The sequence below is a fragment of the Nyctereutes procyonoides genome, unplaced genomic scaffold, assembly GCF_905146905.1.
Source record: "Nyctereutes procyonoides isolate TBG_1078 unplaced genomic scaffold, NYPRO_anot_genome, whole genome shotgun sequence".
Lineage (NCBI taxonomy): Eukaryota > Metazoa > Chordata > Mammalia > Carnivora > Canidae > Nyctereutes > Nyctereutes procyonoides.
In genome coordinates this window covers 11,163,684-11,182,221 of record NW_026575160.1, presented here as the reverse complement: position 1 = coordinate 11,182,221, position 18,538 = coordinate 11,163,684, and the positions used below count along the sequence as shown (strand labels likewise).

Sequence of the window (18,538 nt, the reverse complement as noted above, 5' to 3'; positions counted from 1 at the left end):
TCCATTTATTTATGTCTTCTTTAGTTTCTCTCAACAATACATCATAGTTTTCAGGGTATAGGTCTTGCAAATTTTTTGTCATATTTATCCCTAAAAATTTTATTTTCGTATTTTTAATACTCATGTAAATGACTTTTTAATCTCAATTCCCTACTGTTTGTTGCTAGTATATAGAAATATAGTTAATTATTAATTTTGCGTCTTACAACCTTTATAAACTTACTAATTCCAGTAGCTCTTAAGTACATTCCTAAAGACTGCATATAATTAATCATCTCATCATCAGTTTTTCTTCCTCACTTTTAAACTGTATGCATTTTATTTCTTTTTGTTGCCTTATTATACTGGCTAAAACCAAGATCAGCAAAAAAAAAAAAAAAAAAAAAGCCAAGAATGGTTTTTACATTTTTAAATGTTTAAAACAAAATTAAAGCATACTATTTCATGACACATGAAAATTACATGAAATTCAAATTTCAATGTCCATAAATAAAATTTTAATAGAACAGAGCCATTCATTTACATGTGTGTGTTTAGGGCTACTTTCTACAGCAAGAAAGAACATATGGCTCACAAAGCCTAAAATATTTACCATCTGTCCCTTTATAAAAAAAAACTTTGGACCCCTGCGCTAGAATCTTCAGTACAATGTTAAGCAAAAGAAGTAAAAACAGACATCCCTCCCTTGTTAATACTTAATCCCTCATAATCTGTAGGAAGAGTAAATTTAAGCCATGGATAAAAAAGCAGCTACGTGGTTTATAGTGAAAACAGAACACTTACTCAGGGCTTATTTATTTTCCACATATGCATGAACTGTTTATAGATTTATACAGGACAAAATCTTTACTGTTAATCTTGACTTTAATAAAACTAAGACAATAGCATATGTAAAATACATATCAAGCTAATTTGTAGTAAGTACACAATAGGAGATAGGAAGTATAGTTTATGATAAAATTTTTTTAAAAAGGGAAAAAACAGGATCCCTGGGTGGCTCAGCAGTTTAGCACCTGCCTTCAGCCCAGGGCATGATCCTGGAACCTGGAATCAAGTCCGACATCGGGCTCCATGGAGCCTGCTTCTCCCTCTGCTTGTGTCTCTGCCCCTCTCTCTGTATCTCTCATGAATAAATAAATAAAATCTTAAAAAAAAAAAAAGAAAAAACAATTTTCTACTAAATTTTTCTACTACTTTTTCTACTAAAAATCTACCACTGCTTTTTAACCAGAGCAATATGTTGAGGAAAACCACTATAAAATCATCACTTTACATATTTTAATATATATAAATATATTTGCACATATTTATATTTTTTTATATATATGACTGATCTATTTCAATAAAAAATAACATACCCATAGTAAAAGGCAACCATAAGCATACAAGTCAGAACTTGGAGAAGCAGGCTTTCCCATTTTCAGTTCAGGTGATATCAAACTCAAGTCACCAACCATCATGTTCACTGAAGTTCGCTGACTCTATAAAAACAATAGGTTAAATATTTTAGAGGCAACACAGATGAGGTAGCCTTCTGTGAAGTCCTCTGCATTTAATCAACACAAAAAACTAATTCATTTGAAATATTTCATTCTCTCTTGCTTTCAAATATTTTTACTCAATTTCTGCTATTATAAATTACTCTTAAAATCAGTTTCATAAAATTAACAGTGAGACACTGGTTACATTTCACATTACAGACTCAAGTAGATTCAAAACCAAGAAACAGGGGATCCCTGGGTGGCTCAGCAGTTTGGCGCCTGCCTTTGGCCCAGGACGTGATCCTAGAGTCCCGGGATCGAGTCCCACGTTGGGCTCCCTGCATGGAGCCTGCTTCTCCCTCCTCCTGTGTCTCTGCCTCTCTCTCTCTCTCTTTCTATGTCTATCATAAATAAATAGATAAATGAATCTTTAAAAAAAAAGAAACACCGATTATCTAAACACTTAGAACTTCTTTTAAAAATAAGGTACATAAGTGCAAGAAGGAGTGCTATTTTTTAATTCTGAAAATTCTAAACAGCATTTTTAAAAACTACAAGTCTACAAAGTACTTTCCTTCCTTACTGATTATATTCTAAGTATACTATTTCTTATGTGTCAAAAGATGATGAGTGGTAAGAATGTGAACCCTGGATTCAGACAGACCTTGGTTGCAATTCCCACTCTCCCACTTACTTGCTGTGTGACCTTGGGCTTTAACCCCTTGAACCTAAATTAACTGTAAAATGGAAATAATACCTATCTTACAAAAATACTGAAAAAAGATAAAAGTAATTAGCACAATAAATACCTAGTACATACCACTAAGTGTTAATTATCTCTTCTTCCACTATCTTTATCTTTCCTTCTCACAGTGTGGTCAAAAAGACCTAGAGCTAAGGCATCACCTGAGATCTTGTTAGAAATGCAGAATTTCCATCCTAGAAATGCTGAATAAAAATTTGCATATTAACAAGATCCTAGGTGATTCATATGCACCATAAAAGCAATGATCTTGACAATGGACTACTTTTCAAATTTTTCTTCCTGATTAATACTTCAATCTGAGAGTAGTATGAAAAGAGTAGAGCAAAGGTGAGTTTAATCAGTATCTCAGAAAAGTAATTTTAAATGAAGATTAAAACAATGTTTGGGGAGATAATAACAGTTGACAGATTAGTAAAAGAGGAAGAATAATTCTTGGAGTAGTCATGATATATATACACAGTAGTGCAAATGGCATGCTCAAAAGGTAAACTAACCAAGATCCTTAAGAGTTGAGAACTTTTTTAAACTCCTAATTCAGTTATTTTTCTTAGGACATTACCTTAATTTTCAGAAAAATTAATATAATAAAAATTTTTCAATACATCTACTCTGTATAAGTCTTTTAAAATCCAACATTTCGTTACAGTTTTACATTTCCATTTTCTCATCTTTTTTGAGCTACCATATGAAAACCATTAAGACTACATATACACAGGTGGCATTACCCTATGACTTGCAGACAACGAAAATATAAAACATTAAGACTTACTAAGAGTCAAAAGGGAACTGCTCAGACAATAAAATGTTAGCAAGAATGTAGAGAAATTAAAATCCTCATACATTGCTGATGAGAACATAAAAAGATGGAGCCACTTTGGAAAATAGTTTGATTCCTCAAAAAGTGAAACAGTTACCATATAGCAAAACAATCTCAGTCCCAATAGGAATAAAAACATATGTCCACACAAAAGCTTGTATAATAATGTTCACAACAGCATTATTCATAATGATCAAAAAAAAAAAAACAATCCAAATATCCACCAACTAAAGCACATAAAAACAAAATATGGTACATCCATACAACAAAATATTATTTGGGCATTTTTAAAAAGAAATGAAGTTCAGATACATACTACAAGACACATGAACCTTGAAAACGTTACGTTAATGAAATAAGCCTTTCATAAGACTATACATTGTATGATTCCATTTATAGGAAATATCCAGAATATCAAATTACAGAGACAGAAAGTAGATTAGTGGTTTCCAAGGGGCTGAGTAAAGGAGGAAATGGGGAATGACTATAAATTTGTATAGAGTTTCTTTTTGGAGATGTTAAAAATGTTCTGGAATTAAATAGTGGTGATCAATATACAACTTTGTGACTACACTAAAAGCTAGTACTGAACTGTGAACATTTATATTATGTGAATTGTATCTCAATAAAGTTATTTTGAAAAAGAAAACTGCTCCCATGTGATCGTGTATATTTTGAGCCTTCCCATTCTATTAAAAAAAAAAAAAAGCACAATATGCTCTTTCATTGTCTGATATCTCCTACGTCAAAAAGTTCCTCTTCTGAGGCACTAAATATTATGACACCAAATTAACAGCTAACATAATTGAATCATCACTTAAACTAAGTGAAAAAGTTCAAGGTTCCAATCTTTAAAAAAAAAAAAAAAAGTTGGGGGGATCCCTGGGTGGCTCAGTGGTTTAACGCCTGCCTTTGGCACAGGGAGCAATCCTGGAGTCCCGGGATCAAGTCCAAAGTCAGGCTCCCGGCATGGAGCCTGCTTCTCCCTCCTCCTGTGTCTCTGCCTCTCTCTGTATCATCAATGAATGAATGAATGAATGAATGAATGAATAATAATAATAATAATAATAATAAAAGGAAAAGTTCAAGGTTCCTAAGTTTCTAAAAATATTCCATTAATCAAAAATTAGCAAAGTATGTATATCTATATTTAATCTACTGGTGGAGGAGGGCACCAGCAGAGACAGATGTCCATCTAGTTTTCCTTGTGTATTTCCAAGCAATTAAATATTTCTTGATGATGATAAAAGACAGTAACAATTGTTGCTGTCAGTGCCATTGACTGTAATGTTAGGTTACTCCTCATATTTAAAAAGTTAAAAAATATAATGCACAAATTTAGAAACTCTTATTATAATCCCTAGCTGGTAACAGTTAACTGCTTACCCTACATGACACTACATGCCTTAACCATGACAAAGATCTTAAAATAAATTACCGTATCATGTAAAAAGCTGAACTAATGTCTAATAATATTAAATGAAGTCTAGAACCTATTTGTAAAACCACAATATATTACCACAGATTTGGTGAAGTCAAAATCTCCAACAATTCCTTGTTCACGATTTAAAGCAAATACATTGTTCTGATGAAGTGATCCATGAATTATGTCAGCCTTGTGCAATGTATGCAGGCCCTGGGCAACACCTTTCATGACCTTTAAAGCTTCCTACAGATAAGTACACACAAAAGAAGTCAGGAAGTAGGCAAATCATTTTAATACTTGAACCTTTTTTTAATTAAAAGACTTTTCCAGAAGTGAGTAAACGTTCTTCCAAATCAACCTTTAATAAGAATACAGAATAGAGAAAGAATAAAAGGCCAGAAGCCCAGATTATGTAACATCATATACATATAACTTAAAACACTGTAGTCCCTATGAAGACTTGGACTATACAAATAATGAGCATAAAAAGCATCTAGAAAAGACTAAATAGTGTTTATAAGAAGAATCAGGGCATCCTCTATTTTTACTATAAATCCAAATTTACAATGCAAGTTAAAGCTGCCAGTTAAGCATTTATAATACTAAGTACCATACTACACAATTTACACACAGCACAGTTTAATGATTATAAGCAAGCACTTTGGTAATTTCAATCCCCATACCTGCCTCTTTGTTGAGGACCATGTACAAGTCCCTTAATCTCTGTGAGCCTTATTTTTTCTCATCTGTATATAACGGGATAAGTCATATCACAGGGTTGATGTGGCAATTACACAGCATAATACCAGTCAAAATTTTACATAGTACATAAAGCATATAGCATGTCCTCTAAGATTAGGTGTTACTTTCCCATTTAATATATCCATGAAAATAGTGTTTTTTTACTTACTTCCGAAGTTAAAGGCACACTGGCTTGAACAGCACTCAGGTTTGCCCTAGGATAGTATGGGACCATCAGATAAGCCATAGGATCAGACTAAAAGCAAAACAGAACAAAACTCAAAGTGAAAATTCTTCAATGTATTTTTAGTATACACTGATTATACAAGATAACTTTTTCTTTATGTTAAAGGGAATATACCACCTCTCTAAAGCTTGGAGCTAAAACTTATTGTAAATAAATGTTTTCTGCAACACACAAGCATAAGAACTTTACCTTACACAAAAATAGGAATATCAACGGTAGTAACCCAGACTCTTCTTTAGCTTCTCTCCAAGCTCTGTGATAGGCGGCTGCTCTCTGAATCACCTTAGCTTCTGTGTCCACATCCACAGAATAGCCCTGGTACCAAAAAGAGAGGCAATTGTAATTCCAACATTAAAAATCTTACTCTAATTATATACCATCTCAACTTAAACATAGTATTTTTATAGAAGTTAAATTACATCTAATTTTATTTTTTAATTGTATAAGTACCTGTTCTGCTTTGAATGCTATAATTTAGATAGGAAAAAACCATTCTACCTCTACCTTAATAATAAACATTCTATAATGCATTGACACTTGAGCAAAATTAATTATCCTACTATGATCAAGTTTCCTTAGATCAATAAAGAAATCAAAGAACAGAAAACTGTATTGGTAAAACAGCTGAAATTTCAACGAGAGTGTAAGTAAAGCAAGAATTTTAAAAAGCCTTTCTATAGAATGTAGTAGGTTCATCCAAAAAGAAAAGCCAACTATATCCTATTAAATGTATGTATTATTGAGGGAAATGAGGGAAACTGAATTCAAAATTAGTTCTGGCGGCCAAACTGGAAACATCATCATAGTGCCAGTCAAAACATATAATTTTTTTTTTGAGGGGGAAGGAGAGAGATGTGGGGGAGGAGAAAGAGAAAGAATCTCAAGCCAGCTCCATGCCCAGAGTGGAGCCTGACATGGGGCTCAATCTCATGACCCTGCAATCATGATCTGAGCAGAAATCAAGAGTCTTATGCTTAATCAACTGAGCCAGTCAGGCACCCCTCAACTTATACAATTTAGAAAACAAGCAGTGGGTTTTCACTTTCCTGAAAGGTAATAACCACCACTCCCCTTTATACTTCTGAATCTTCCATAGATCAGAACTTAAACTTACCTTTAAAAGAATTATTTGCCCATTAACCTCAGAACAAACCAAAGGGCGCTTGCTGCTAAGTTCCTTCATGGGCTCAGCATCAAGAAGATCCCGTTCCAAACTCATAGTAAGAAGACCACCAGAGTTCTAGGCACAAATTTTTATTACAGTTAAAGAATGCAAACCATCCCAGTACTTTTAAATCATCAACATAATTAGCTACACGCTAGGAGATGATTTGGACATCATCAACTGTACTGGAGAAACCAATAAAATAAAAATACTGAAAGCTTCCTAGTTTTTCTAGTTGCTGGCTCTTGAACTCCTCTCACTTTAAGTGTAATAAAAATACATTTAATGACTGCTACCGTTCTAGAACAAATTTCGAATATGACTGGGATTAACCAGATATGTACCCAAGAAAACCCTGATGTTTACTTGGAAGACTTCATGTGTTTCTTAAAAATATTAAAATGATAGATAGTTGCAGAATGAGAAGTCTAAAAATTATGACTACTATGAATTCTAACACTTCTACCTCTGAAGTGGAATTCTCAAAAGTGAAAATGGCTTTCAAATATTTTAATTCTATTAGATATTTCTGCCACTTTTTAAAAGGAATAATTTTTTTGGATAAAATCTATCAACATTTTAGATCAAGGTAAGCATTATTGTGGTATAGTTTTAGTAAGGGGTTGTGAAATTGTTTTCTGGTTTTTAGTTTTATGTGTTGTCAATATTTTTAAGTAAACCACAAAATACAATCAACTTACAGGAGTTTCCTGCGCAAACATCACAAACATCTTAAAATCATTAAAGGAGCCTATCAGCTATGACTAAAAAGTTTTATAATATTCCACAGTAAAGAGATTAGCATACTTTTAAAAACTAATTGTCAAGTCCTACACAGCACCACATACTCATCTATCCTACATGAGAGAGTGTCTAAGCTAAAATTAAATAACTGTGAAGAAAATTTCACATTATTTTAATGTCTAGTCTGGAAAAATCTTACAATAATTGCTTTAACAATTTAAGGGGACTTTAATCTTACATATTCATGACTTCATAAACTCTATGTATATAACCATTTCTATACTATAGTCAAGCTATTATCATCATGAATCTAATGACAATCTTAAAGAATAGAGTTTCAATCTAGTCCCTCATTTTTAGCAGGTAATATAAGACACAGAGGTAACAGATTCTACTCTGAGAGCCAGTTTACCAATCCTGCTCCATACAGCTCTTCTGTCAAATACGTTGATTATCCAGGCTTTGAATCCTGCCTGCCTAGAAAACTATGGCCATGTCAACATCTCTACTTAACCAATTCTCTAGAATTCTTTCCCAGCCTCCTCTAACTGAAAAGATATATTCTGCTTAAATTCCTCGTGACTGTCAGCATCCTCCTTTTAGTCTAACTGTTGAAACAACAGCTAAAATTGCTTTATCACCTCAATAAATAAACATCTGTAATTCAAACAAGTGCCATGCAATGTACTAAACAGATACAAGGAAAAGAGGAAACAGAGAAAAACATGCAAAATAATACAAACATTAGAATACAGTATGCCAATACTAAAGTTTGTTTTGTTTTTTAACCTTTTTTAAGACTTTTTACTTATTTGAGAGAGAGAGAGAGAACATCCATGGGAGGGAGGAGACAGAGAGAAGCAGACTCCCTGCTGAGCTGGGAGCCTGATGTGGGGCTCAATCCCAGGACCCTGAGATCATGATTTGAGCCAAAGGCTGATGCTTAACAGACTGAGCCACCCAGGTGCCCCAATACTAAAGACAGTCTTAAAGAAAAGTTCTAACCATGCCCAGAAGTTATTCATCAGGAACATCTTCATAGTAAGGATATCATAAACTTAATAATTGACACACGATTTTAGTATCATCACTTTTCAACCTTCTATAGAATAATAATTCTCAGGGGCAACAAAGCTTACCATGTACTTAAGTAATCCTATTTCAGGATAAAGCAGAGGCAGCTCCGGGAACCATTTCTGCACCAAGCAATTCAGCTTCTCCTAAATTTAAAAAATATTTTTTATTAAGAATCAATATATATTCAATTGTGACATGTTGCCCTTCAGGAAAAAATAACACAAAATAACAAAAAAAAATCTAATAAAGCACCTCCTTTATTATAAATCTAGTAAGATACACAATCTAATAAGATGTATAACCTAAAATGATATATAATCACTGATTTTGCCTTCTACTACAAGAAATACCCAATAAAAACCAAGAGCCATCTTGGGTCAAAGTTACCATCTTACTAACAGAAGAAAAATTTAATTATCAATTTTAAGCTTGGTATACATATATGGGCACAGTATTTTGCCTAAGATCAAAGTACATATTCACTTCCAAGCTAACATGAAAATATGTGTTTGATAATACCAATTTGCATCATAAAATTGTCATTTCTCAAAATATTAAGACCACACTTTTTAAAATAATAGCTATTTAGAAGGGAAAAAAAATCATAAAAGCCTTGAAAGAAGAAACAAATATGAGGCTCTACAAAAGCCACTTTGAAGCAAATATGAAAATTGAGGCTCCTTAGAAAAGTCATTTGTCACATTTATTAAGTAAAACTTCTAGGCACTTGTGATATGACTGGAATATAGCTATTTTATTCAAGGTTCATAAGCTGAATAATTAAACACACATAGATGAGTTTGCTAAATAAAGCATAATAACACTTAAAATGTCTATTATTCTTTTTTATTTTATTTAAATTCCATTAACATAGTGTATTTTAGTTTCAGCCACAGAATTCAGTGATTCATCAGTTGAATGTAACACCCAGTGCTCATTACACCAAGTGCCTTTCTTAATGCCCATCACCCAGTTACCCCATCCCTCCTCCCACCTTCCCTCCAGCAACCCTCAGTTTGTTTCCTATAGTTCAAAGTCTCTTACGGTTTTTCTCCCTCTCTGATTAATATAGACATTAGAATACAATATTATTTTCATTGTATTTTTATTGTTCAAAGTAGTGTCTACCTTTATTCCACCATTACATGCCTGAAACATAAAAATTTTATTTTTTTATTTATTCATTCATCATTCATTTATGAAAGTGAGTGAGCGAGCGAGCAAGGAAGCAAGCACGCACTCAAGCAGGAGGGGAAAGGCAGAGGGAGAGAGGGACGGAGAATCCCAAGCAGGCTCCACACCCAGTATGGAGCTTGACACAGAGATCATTCTCACAACCCTGAGATCATGACCTAAGTTGAAGTCATAAGTCTAATTAATGTTCAACAGACTGAACAACCCAGGAGCCCCATATTTTTTCCATTTTAAGGAGAAAATACACTGACAGACTCTCCCAAGGCCACAAAATACTAGTTATAAGAGTGGAGACTTAAAGATATAACTCCCAAAATTCAGGCAGTTGTATTGCTCTATTCTTCAACTAAATTACGTTGCTCCATTAATGTTTTCATTGCATTAGGTTAAAACAGTGTTGACTTAGATTTTATTAAAGGAAAAAAATCTTTATGTGAAACAGAAATCAAGCAGCATGTAAAAATATATTTGTGCTCTAATCTCCACTCTTGTAAAAATAGGCAGAAAGATGACTAAAAACAAGTGAAATGTTAACAGTGATTACTACTGTTATAACTGAATCAAACAGTTAATTACAGGAGATATTTCTTCTTCTCTATAATTTTCTGTAATTTCCACATTTGGTACAGTGGTTGTGAATTATCATCAGAAATGAATTTCTAAATTCACATAAACATTACTATGCAAACATAACTATGCCAATATAATCCACAGCCTTGTCATTGTAGTCCACTTCATAAAATGGCTATGTGAATTCAATTTCTACAGTAAAAATTCAAAACTTTGAAGAATACTTACATATTCCTCCTGCTCACGATAAATTTCGTGAAAGACACTGTTACGCAACTGAGTTATTTCTTGTTTTATTTTCTCAATTTCAGATCCATCATGGTCATCAGACTTTAATCAAAAAGAAAAAAGTGACCTTTTGAGCTTATTAAAGTAGACTGAAAACAAATCTTCCTAGTAAGAATGTAATTTCTACAGCAAATCACTGATTTATATGTTTCCTTCCGTATCTAGCACCTAACAGACCCTCATATCACTTGCTGACTATATATTACTCTAACACTGAGACTTTTCCCAAACCTACAAAAAGGGAAAAAAAAAAATCAACACAGATTTTTCTTGCCTCTTAATTTGCTGTAGATTTTCTCTAAGAAGATGACCAACTGCCATCATATAGTAAATGTCAAGAAGAGGAACCAGAATACAACTAAATTCCCTGGAATTGTTTTCTACATGAGATCTGTTTTAAAAAAAAAAAAAAAAAAAAAAAAAAAAAAAAAAAAAGGGATCCCTGGGTGGCGCAGCGGTTTGGCGCTTGCCTTTGGCCCAGGGCGCGATCCTGGAGACCCAGGATCGTATCCCACGTCAGGCTCCCGGTGCATGGAACCTGCTTCTCCCTCTGCCTATGTCTCTGCCTCTCTCTCTCTCTCTGTGACTATCATAAATAAAATAAAAATTAAAAAAAAAAGTAAATGTGTCTATTAGAGGAAAGACAATGTAGGACTCACAAAGACTCCATAAAACTCCAATGATAATAAATAACCACCTTAAAAATGTCGTATTTCTCCAAAAGTTAAAAAAAATTAAACTAAAAAAGACCCCCACTCCCCAGTCCAGAATAGGACAAAAAACTAGAAAAATCTTAAACCATTAAATCAGTCTCACTCCAAGTCCAATTAAGTTCTCCAAAGAGGAAGAGATAGATCAAGTTGGATTAAGATATAATATAGATCCCTTTAGTTCACAAATCAATCCTCAAGGGACACAAATAATTACCAGCTTATTCAGTTTCAAACCAAAAGGTGAGTCCAGATTAGAGTGTCTGAATTCTTCCAGTTCTATTATATGAAAACGACGTAGAGCATTTTCGAGGAATGATATGTCCAGCCATTAAAAAGAGAGCCAACAAAAATATCATGATCTTAAATTCTACCTGTAGGAGAGTACCTTGCAGGTAATAGGTTTATATTATAATAGGTATTATAGCAGTCTAAACCAAAATAATTTTTAAATTGTTCTAAAATAGTTATGTTACTAAAAACAAAGGCAGCCATGTAAAATGTTTTCAAAGAACAGTTAATGACATGGTAAAATGTTGACATCATTAATGTAATAATCTTATTTACATATACAGAAAAAAGATAAAATACATAAAACAAAATGTAAGTAATGGTTCTATTTTAAGGAATGTATTTATGCATGACTTTCACATAGCAGAGTAAAATAAGGTACACAGAATTTTGTAAAAACCAAGTGTTTCCTTACTTCTTCCAAATTATTCTTTTCAACCAATTTCCATCTCAGTCGAGCTTTTAAGTTTTTCAGTGTCTTTTTAATGGACAGCAAGTGATCCACATTGGGGCTCTTATTTAAACATTCAATAATCTGCTTCTTAAACTAAGAAAGAAAAGGAGTTATTTTATTTTCAAAAGCGACAAAAATATTTATTGAAGTCACTTACTGACCATTTATTTCTCTATCAAGATTCAACTACTATTTACTGAGTTCAGATTGAAATAAATTCCACAATTTTCAAAAAGATAATCTACTAACTGATTTCTTAGTTATCCACATTTCTATTCAGGAGAACATGAGTCCCAGCAATCAGAGTAGCAAAGTTAAAAGAAATATTTTCAAGCTGAGAACTACTGTGAGACATCTTTGCTAGATATGATGCAAACTGAATCTTCTAGTAAGAATATAAACTAAAATTACTTTTCTCCAAAGTAGTGTGACAATACGTATCAATTTTTAAGAATGTTGATTCCTTCTGACTTAGTAATTAAGAAATTTTAGGAAACTATCTGAAGATTAGTACAAAGATTACGTACAGTGTTGATTATGGTTAAAAATGACTGGAAGTAACCTAAATACCTAACACAGATGAAAGGTTAAATAATGTTGTCCATCTATGCAGTGATGATGCTTTAGTTGCTCAAAATGACAGTGTAGAGGAATCATGAATCATATGGGGCAGTATTCATAATATACCATTAAATGAAGAAACCTTTTCAAAACAGTTTACAAAATAATGCAATGTACATGATATATGTATGCATACAAAAGTTACTATCCATAAAGAAAACACTCTGAAGTTAGCTCTGAGTATCTATCTCTTAGGCTAAGGAGATTATAATCAATGTTTTTATTTCTTCTTAGCTTTCTGTATTTAGCAAATTTTCTACTATACATCTGTATAGGCATAAAGATAATGATGGTAAAGGTTAGGTTTTATAATTTTTTTAAGGACTTTTTTATTTGAGAGAGAGCATGAGCAGGAGGGTCAGAAAGAGACTAAGAGAGTATTCCAAGCAGACTCTACACTGAGAGTGGAGCTCAATGCAAGGCTCCATCCCACAACCCCAAAATCATAACCAGAGCTGAAACCAAGAGTCAGATGCTCAACAGATTGTGCCACTCAGGTGCCCCAGTCAAGGTTAAGTTTTGAAGTATACAAGGAAAGCAAAGATTTAAGACAATCAAAAAAATCAATATATTTTTATCAACTAAATCACTATTTTCACTATAGGGTGAATCTGATTACACACCACCTAATAATAGTTATGCTGTTTTTCTAGTAATAATAATTAATTAATTACACAATGGGTATTAAACTCCTTGAGAAAAATTTAAGCATTAAAAAACTCAAGGCATCAATATGGAAGACCAAAAAAATAAAGCATAATCCAACCTCAATACTGTCCTTATACTTGGATTGTACTGTAGCAATAAGCCTTTCCTCTGAATGGATGTTCTGTAGTATTTGACTGTATGTATTTAAAATGATCTCCTTGTCTGCATCACCGTGCTCCTAAGTGAAATAAATCATACACATGGAATTATTCAAAATGGAATATCCAAAATAACTTAAACTTTCAATAACAATGAATAAACTTTAAAATGATGCCTTTAACAGAATTCTATTTCCATTTCAAAATATTTCTTAAACATATCTTTTTCTAGACAGAAGAGAGACTGATGTTAAAGATGCTCATATAGAAAATTTTGCTCCCATTACACATTATCCCTACAACTTTCTAGAGCAGTGTTAAAGGAAATCAGGGATATCACTACACTAAATTTAAGAACTAAACAACAAATACAACTCCAACACTTTATTTTTAGAAATCATCTATTAACACCACTTATAAAATTAAATCTGACAAAAAAAATACAAACTTCCAGCTATAAAATAAGTCATGAAGATGAAAAGTACAGCATAGAGAACCTAGTCAATAATATTTTAATAGTGTTGCAAAGTGACAGTGATGAAGCTTATCCTGGAAAGCGCTGAGTAATGTAGAGAACTGTTAAATTACTATGCTGTACACCTGAAACTAATGTAATACTGTATGTTAATCATACTTCAACAATAGAAAAATAAATAAAGCCTGAATAAACCATATAAATACTATTAAAGATATATTATTTAAAAATAGAGAAATATAGTAACATATATTTATTTTTCAATGCCAACCTGAATAAAACTGCAAAAGGTAAAAAGAAACGAGTAAAATGAACAATATAATCAATGAGACTTTGGTAAGCAGCCCAAAAGATTGGGAAAGAGTCTCAGTGAGCAATAATAACATTACAAAATGCTTTTGAGGAGCTACATTAATTTTTAACTTGGTACAATAGAGAATATACATGGTACAGAAAGGAGCTACTAATCAGTCTTGCATATACACTTCCAGAGGTTTCTCAGATTTTAATTTTTCACAAATTCTAAAGAGTCTTTTCTTACAGTCATTAGGTAAAATGGACTCAAGAATCAAATGACATAGAAAGCTGATGTATTCAGATTAAGAGGAGTTTTCCTAGAATTAAACATTAGGTTTTATTTTTTTTAATGTGAAATGTACTATTAAAATGAAAATATAGATGATGAATATTAAGAAGGGCACTTGTTATGATGAGCACTGCGTGGTATATATAAGTGATGAATCACTAAATTCCACTCCTGAAACTGGTATTACATTATATGTTAACTAAACAGAATTTAAATTAAAATTTGGAAGAAAAAAAAAGTACATATGTAAAAAAGTGATGGTTATCAGAGGGCAAGGGGCTAAGGGGGTGGGATATATAGGTGATGGGGATTAAGGAGTGTACTTGTCAGATGAGCACAGGATGATGTATGGAAGTGTTGAATTAGCTGTATTGTATTCCTGAAACTAATAAAACACTGTATGTTAACTAACTGGCATTAAAATAAAAACTTTAAAAAAATGAAATTATCACTGTGGAAGGGTAAGAGTTTGTATTGTGTTCGGATTAGAACTTGACAGTGTTACTATTTCAAACAGTAGAGAAGAACTAAGATCAGTCTTCATCCTTTCTAATTAACAAGAAAAATCATATTGCTTCAAAGGAAATAGTAATAAAGAATATCAACACTCACAATCAGAGATATCTCCAGTTCTTTGCAGACACTTGACTCAGTCTTCTCTAGGATTTCATCAACATTAGTGATTGTGTCTTTAGAAGTTCGTGTTTCTTCCACAGAGAGATCAAAAGCCTCATGTGCAAAAAAAATTAAAACATGAAAGGAATTCATTTAATTATTCCAATTGGTATTGTATCCTTAGACCTAGAGCAGAGCATCAGCCTATGCAATGGGCAATGTGGGGGAAATAGGAAACAATAAGGTACTGCCCTCACAAAACTTACACATCAAAAAAGAAAAGGCACAAAAAAAAAAAGAGAAAAAAAAAAAAAGAAAAGGCACACACATATTACATGCATAAAACAGATTTTTTTTAACAAAATCTGTGGGTAAGAGACATAAGAGGTAAAGTATGAAAAAAAAAAAAAAAACAGAAATAAGACCAAGATTCTGTGAGGAATAGTAAAAGCAGCACTCTGATTAAAAGCTGGTAAGAACCATAAATGCTCAGGTAAAAAATTTAAATCTGATAGGTAGTAGGCAGACGATGTCAGCTCTTTAATAAAAAAAAAAAAAAGAGGCATATGATTATATCTGTTACTTAGTGATGATATGCTAAGTATTTAGGAATCTGGAGATTAAAAATTAAAGATTAACCCAGATGACTTCCATCTCATTGGGAAAACAAAGGTATTTTCTATCAGGAAATAGACTTTATAATCAAATGTTATTAGAATAAAATCAAGGGCCCAAATTATAACATAGAACATAAAAGTCATAAGCAGTCACCTTGATTTCAGACATTAGATATGTGATTACGGAGATTTGTTTTTAGGAAAAGCTATGGAAATGAAAGAAAAGGATACATTATAGTTAACCTAAGCAGAAAGACATTCTGATCAATAATAAAAGACAACAAAGAAATAATTAGTTATGTTAATATATCCATTAAAAATTACCAAAATGAAGAGTTCTGGAGGTAGCTGGAGATTAAAGACTCCCCCACCCCACCCCAAGACAAAGCTAGAAATGCATACATGTAAATCATTCACACAGATAAATGACAACTTGGGTGTCCTTGCCCTTGCTGAGAAGGTCACACAGCAGACAGAAGAACAGAGAAAACACAGAATCAGTAATAAAGTGAGGCTGAAATTTAATTAGAATTCCAAATACATTAATGCAAAACCACATGCTTCAAGAGCTTTTAGAAAATTTTTTAGTTCTTAAGAACTAAAAAAAATAATACACAAAACACCATATCTAATATCTAGTATCAACCGAGACTAGTATTCTCCATTTATGTTAGAAATATTTAAGATACCTAAAACTTTAAACCTTAAACACTGCCAAATAATTAATATATTTTCAGCACAACCAGTTAGCCAACTAATACTAAAACACATGTTTTACTAAAAAAGAAATTAGAGGAAAGCTCTATCTGTATGTATATACAGACCCTTATCTCTACACCATTAACTATAGAATAATATACACTTGTAATAAATTCCAGTGATACTATCTTATACCTACAACGGTTTATGAAGCTGTTTTTCATTTAAATTCCTAGAGAATACAATTATGTAAATCCCCCACACCTCCATCCAAGCCCTGTTCCCCTTAATCCCTCTCTTCCTCTTCCTTTCTTCCCTTCAGAAAACAAGTAAATTATATTTGGAAAATTATTCTTAAAAAAACCATATCCCCTGGTTTACACTACAACACCAAAACCACCACTGGGCAAGAGCTCTTATTACCTTTACAGTGTTCTGGAACCATGCTACAAGACGTTGTAGAGAAACTTCTGTTTCACTTCTAACACTGGTGAATTCCTCACTTTTATCACACTTCCAGTCATAAAATTTCTTAAGTATTTCTTCAGACTTTGTCCCTTCTTTGGCCTGTCCATACACTGCCTCTAAAGAGGTTGACAAATCCTATAGAAATATATTTCTCTTTATTAAAGTTTATTAACTTCATATTAGGATTCAAGCACTGTACTAAAATCTGAAACAAAAAAAGTAGTACGTTGAATCCCTATACTTAAGCATCTTATAAATAAAACTTAGAAAAATTAGATATGAAAATATAAAACTACCCAGAAGGGAATTTATTTGGGTTATAACAGTAAAAGTTAGACAAAAAATTCCAATTAAGGAAGACCCTGAAAATATGTATGTACTTAAAAAGGATTTTGGAAAGGACTAGGTGGCTCAGTGGTTGGGCATCTACCTTTGGCTCAGGTTGTGTTCCCGGGATCAAGTTCCACATCAGGCTCCCTGTGGCCTGATGTCTTTGCCCCTGTCTCTGTGTCTCTCGTGAACAAATAAAGTCTTTGGGGGATAAAAAGAAAGAAAAAGAAAGAGGAAGGAAAGAAAGGAAAGGAAAGGAAAAAAGGAAGGAAGGACTAAAAGAGACAAGAGAGCCTACTAGCTCTCCCTAGGAATTAAAGTCTAGAAATGTTGCCAAGACAAGAGGAAAACTTAAAAGATCCCAGAAATTGTTATTACAAAACTCTGAGAAACCCTTGGAAAGACGAAGATAGTTGATGCTCAGCAAGAAGCAAGTCACTGCAAAGCAGAAGGCCTGCCACCACAGCAAAAAATATCATGTGGGAAAAGAGAACCTCCTTCAGATGCCCTTCTCTCACACATTGGAAAGCAGTAGCACAAAGCAAGCAGCAAAGGGTTTATACAAATAGAGTATAGGAACCTTAATGAGGCAAAAACTGATAACCATTACAAAAATGCTGGCCATCCACTAAGCATTTTCTTTGCTTCCCTTTTCCCCTGAATACCTGGTAGCATTTACACCCAAGGGTAGTAGCTCCTAGAAAAGAGGAGCTTAGGCAGAGGAACTGAGAAGTCCACTGAAAAGTAAGATCATCTAGAAGAAAAGCCAAGGAGAAGTAGTTGAGTCCAGACTATAACCCCAGAAGCTCTGAGAAACAACGCCATCCTATTCCCTAAACCCACCTGAACTCTTTGAAGTTACGTTCCAAGCTTCCACCCCTCCCTAGAACCCCTCTACCACCCTACTTCATACCTACATAATAGCACAGGACTAAGCTTAGAGTTCTCCAAGGGAAATACAAGATCTTTAAGCGGAGGTACAGAGGAGGATAAAATGTATGACTAATACAAGAACTCTGAAATGAATATAACTTATAAAAAAAAAAAAAAGCAAAATCAAAAACTCAAAATAAGCATAACAAACATTCTCAACAAAAAGAATATTAAAAACACAAAGCAAAACCAAGTAGTTACAAACAATAACCAACTGAAATTAACTGGTACAAAAGAAATAATCTTTGAAATAACACAATACATTGACTAAATGGCAAAAAGAATACAGCTAGAGAATCAATTAGTGAACTAGATGGTTAAGTCAAGGATGCCTCAGATCCCTCCAAAAAGACACAGAAAGGGATAAAAAGAAAAAATGGGTGAATAATTAAAATATGCATGAAGAGGATATAACAA

The 18,538-nt window shown here is 32.9% G+C and overlaps 1 protein-coding gene across 2 annotated transcripts in view; it reads right to left on the bottom strand.

Moving 5' to 3' along the window:
- The window catches only part of STK31 (serine/threonine kinase 31), a 93,204-nt gene that overhangs the window by 35,154 nt on the left and 39,512 nt on the right, over window positions 1-18,538 (bottom strand). For both annotated transcript variants that reach the window (XM_055314771.1, XM_055314773.1), the window contains exons 12-22: window positions 16,814-16,993; window positions 15,072-15,188; window positions 13,359-13,478; window positions 11,933-12,064; window positions 10,457-10,558; window positions 8,527-8,607; window positions 6,593-6,718; window positions 5,668-5,793; window positions 5,401-5,487; window positions 4,584-4,733; window positions 1,359-1,481 (exon numbers count right to left, since the gene is read on the bottom strand). In XM_055314771.1, the coding sequence (XP_055170746.1) occupies window positions 1,359-1,481; window positions 4,584-4,733; window positions 5,401-5,487; window positions 5,668-5,793; window positions 6,593-6,718; window positions 8,527-8,607; window positions 10,457-10,558; window positions 11,933-12,064; window positions 13,359-13,478; window positions 15,072-15,188; window positions 16,814-16,993 (1,344 nt within the window). The remainder of the gene's footprint in view (window positions 1-1,358; window positions 1,482-4,583; window positions 4,734-5,400; window positions 5,488-5,667; window positions 5,794-6,592; window positions 6,719-8,526; window positions 8,608-10,456; window positions 10,559-11,932; window positions 12,065-13,358; window positions 13,479-15,071; window positions 15,189-16,813; window positions 16,994-18,538) is intronic.